General features: G+C 51.5%; 1 protein-coding gene across 1 annotated transcript; it reads left to right on the top strand.

Moving 5' to 3' along the window:
* Positions 1-924: 924 nt before the first annotated feature.
* LOC102009525 (sperm motility kinase 2B-like) lies at positions 925-3,673 on the top strand. The gene is made up of 2 exons (XM_005386993.2): positions 925-3,266; positions 3,500-3,673. The coding sequence occupies exon 1, from the start codon at positions 1,718-1,720 to the stop codon at positions 3,215-3,217; it is 1,500 nt and encodes a 499-aa protein (XP_005387050.1). The 5' UTR covers positions 925-1,717; the 3' UTR covers positions 3,218-3,266; positions 3,500-3,673.
* Positions 3,674-3,688: the final 15 nt, after the last annotated feature.

Consider the following 3,688-nt stretch of genomic DNA (forward strand, 5'->3'; position numbering starts at 1 on the left):
GTGGATGGACATTTGGGTTGCTTCCACATTTTAGCAGTTACAAATTTGCACTGCTGTCTTTGAGTCGTTCTTTTTGGAGTCAGTGGGTTTCTCATCTGTGTAAAAGCTATAAATATTTTCATTGAGAATGTCATGGGCATTACATTGAAAACCCTAAGACCATGCCATGCTGGTGTGAATCTGGGCAGCTAAATATAGCCACATAGAAAATCACTCACCCACACAGTGAGTGATTTGTAGTTTCATCCACATGTGCCACACTGTGTTTCAGCAAATATAGTACTATTGGGTGTGTTGTTTTCTTTTTGACACATGAGCCTCTACCATGTAGAAAACAAAACTAGTCCTTATTTTCATAAATGTCCACCTACTCAGCTTTAACAGAGTTACTTCTTAGACAGCTTTGAGTTCCTGCCAAATTTCTTTTTTTGTTTTGACGCAGGGTCTTGCTATTTGGCCCAGGCAGGCCTTGAACTCACAGCAATCTTCATGCCTCAGCCTCCCAAGTGCTGGAATTACAGGCATATGCCACCACACCTGAGTCTTTCATTTCAATCTGATGGAGCCCTCTACCAAGACCTAGTAGGAAGGAACTACATCCCTCCATGCCTGTATCTAGGAATGGCTGAATTTCTCCCTCATTTTGCTGGATGTAGAAAGCTTAGTTGAGAGGGTTTTTTGTTTTTTTGTTTTTTTGTTTTTGCTTCACTATTTCATTCAACACAGCACATGTCAACCTGTTTCCTTCTGACCACCTCTAAGAGAAACTATCCCCCTCCCCCGCTGCAGTATACTTCAGTTTGTTAGTTGCCTGGGTAATAAATAGTTCCTATTCCAGATCCAGTTGCTCCTGTCTCTTAGAAACGGCTGGTCACTGTGATGCATAGCTGGTCACTGTGATGCACATTGTATAAACCAATTACCAATTGGCAAGCCATTCTGCCTCTGTTCCTCCTGCTTGCTTATCCCATATAAGCCCTACACCACCAGAGATCAGAGCCTGACATTCTGAGAATGATCCTAGTCAGTGTCCATCGAAGTAAATAAATTTGCCTCCAAATCCTGGGTGTTGTTGTGGTGTTTCATTTGCTGTTGCACTCCAAGGCTTTTGACTATAAATCTAATGGTTGTCTTTCTGGGGAACTGATGATGATAGATATTTTCCTGTCAGCTTCACAGGCATTCATTTACCTTACATTAGATGTTTGTGCTTTGTACACAGAACATTACATTATTCTAATGTGAGGTTGTAACATCACTTTGAGACCAGTGAGTATCTACAGAAAAAAGAATTGGATATGTTGAGTGTAGACATCATAAGATCTTTAAAAAGAAAAGGTATTATAGATTCTCAGAACAGAAACAAAAAAGGATTTTGAAGCATCCTACAGGTTTTACTTTCTACAAACCTAAGTGTCAACCTCTATAACCCACATTAGAAATTTTGTAAGCTTTTACTTTTTGATGAAAAACAGGAGGTCCTTGCAGCCAAGAGTGAGGAGGCCAAGGTAGAGGTGGCCGGCTGTGCCTGGGCCCATCAGTCCTGTGACTGCACAGGGGCCAGTGTGAGGTCACAGCGCTTAGCTGTATATACAGCTGTGGCTTGGCTGGGGTTTTCATCCCAGAGATCTCTTGCGGGTGATCTGGGATTTGTGCGCGGAGTGTGGTTGGTGATTGATTTGGTGGTGTGGAGAGTATAGATTTTGTTTATAGCGTGATGTCCAGTGTGGGTGGTGAGTGTGGCGAGGGAACATCATGGCGGGTCCTCAAGACCGGGTCCCACAGAGGCAGCGTCATGAAAGATTACGCAGTGCTGCGCCCCCTCGGCCGGGGAGGCTTTGGCACCGTACTGCTGGCAGAACATCGTGGCACAGGGATGCTGGTGGCGGTAAAGGTTTTGGAGAAGAACAAACTGAAGCTGACCTCCACAACATCAGAGGTCAAGATCCTAAAGGACCTCCAGCATCCCAACATTGTCCAGCTATTAGAAGTACTCGAAACTGAGCGTGAATTACTCCTGGTCCTGGAGTACGTGAGGGGGAGAGACCTGTGGCGGTACATCGCCAAGACTGGCAGGGGCAGGCTGCTGGAGGAGGAGGCGCGGGCGCTGTTCCGAGAGCTCGTGGAGGCCGTGCAGTACTGCCATGACCTGGGGATTGTGCACGGGGACCTCAAACCAGGAAACATCTTAATGGACACTGAGGGCCACCCCAAGCTCAGTGACTTCGGCTTGGGGTTCAGGTTCCAGCCCAGCCAGAAGGTGACCGCACCTGGGGGCACATTATACTACTGTGCCCCTGAGGTCTTCTTGAAAAAAAAACACCAAGGCCCACCAGTGGACGCTTGGTCTCTCGGAATTACTTTATATGAGATGGTAGCTGGGTACCGCCCATTTCTTGGAAAGAAACAACAGGTGATACAGAAGGCCCTGGGACGAAGATACATTTTCCCCGCCTTCTTCTCCACAGAGCTGAAAAGCTTAATCTCAGAGCTCCTCACCCCCAACCCCAGCATGCGCCCTACCTTAAGCCAGGTGTTGCAGCACGGGTGGCTCTGCGGTGCACCTTCCCCTAGTCGTCCCCTGAAGACACTCCCCAAGAGCACGAAGACCTTGATCCTGAACATCATGGCTGGGATGGGGTATAACCCACTGAAAGTCATCGATGCTATGAGGCATAAGAAATTCAACCAACAGATGGTGACCTTCCTGCTGCTACAGGGGCAGGCACTCCGGGGGCTTGGCATCAGAGTTCAAGTGAAGCCTCTGCATCCAGCTGAAGACGTGGATGCAAAGAAAGTGCCACCATCCTCCCCAGATCAGGACCCCTCCTCTCCGCTCCCAAAAAGGAGGGCCAGCGAGCCTGCTGCCTGCACGGGGCCCCTCTTCCCCGGGGTGAAGCTTCCAGGGCAGCAGGGTGACAGAGGCTCCCTGCCCCTCCTTCCCATCTCCAGGATCCCCGCTCGCAGTGTGTCCTGCCAGCCCAACCCTGTATCTCCCAACCTACACTGCCCACTGAGCCCTGGGATCCTCAGCAGAGCCTGCCAGCCCAGTCCTGGGGCCTCCCACTCCAGCTTGTGGGCCAAGGAAGCCCTGGCCCGCAGTGGGAGGCGGGGCTGGAAGGCGGTGAAGAGGAGGATCACAGGCTGCCTGCAGGCCCTGTGCTGCTGCCCCCTGCCATCCTGGGGCCGCCGCCTATCCAAGGTGGCTCCATTGTAAAAAGGACAGCAGAGACCCACAGGACATTCAAGGAGGCCGAGCGGTCCAGGTACTTCCTGCGAGCGGGCTGTGTCCTGATGATGTCGTTTTCAGTTGTCAGGGCGGAGAGGAGGGGAGAGGAAGGGACAGGGAAGGGAGGTGTGGGCAGAGGGAAGAGCCTCAGATGCTCAGGAGGAGTTGCTGTGGGGTCTACGCAGGGGAGGGTGGCGTGACCACAGAAAACAGCACAGCTGCTACGTTTCCAAGCAAGCGTCCACGTTATGGGCCTCCTTGCATTTTTAGTGCAGATCCACCATCCCTCCCCTGCACTTGGACGTCCGGCCAACGGGATCCGCCGCGGGAGGAGGCCGCAGTGAGTCACCTGCAGCCCTTTGTCGGGGGAGCTGGAGGGGAGAGGGGGAGGCCCTGTCACCAGTGCACCCTGCGGGGGAAGCGGGTGCGCAGCCCGGGAAGGCTGTGCGGGAGCCAGGA

The sequence above is a fragment of the Chinchilla lanigera genome, unplaced genomic scaffold, assembly GCF_000276665.1.
Source record: "Chinchilla lanigera isolate Chin_1 unplaced genomic scaffold, ChiLan1.0 scaffold00028, whole genome shotgun sequence".
Lineage (NCBI taxonomy): Eukaryota > Metazoa > Chordata > Mammalia > Rodentia > Chinchillidae > Chinchilla > Chinchilla lanigera.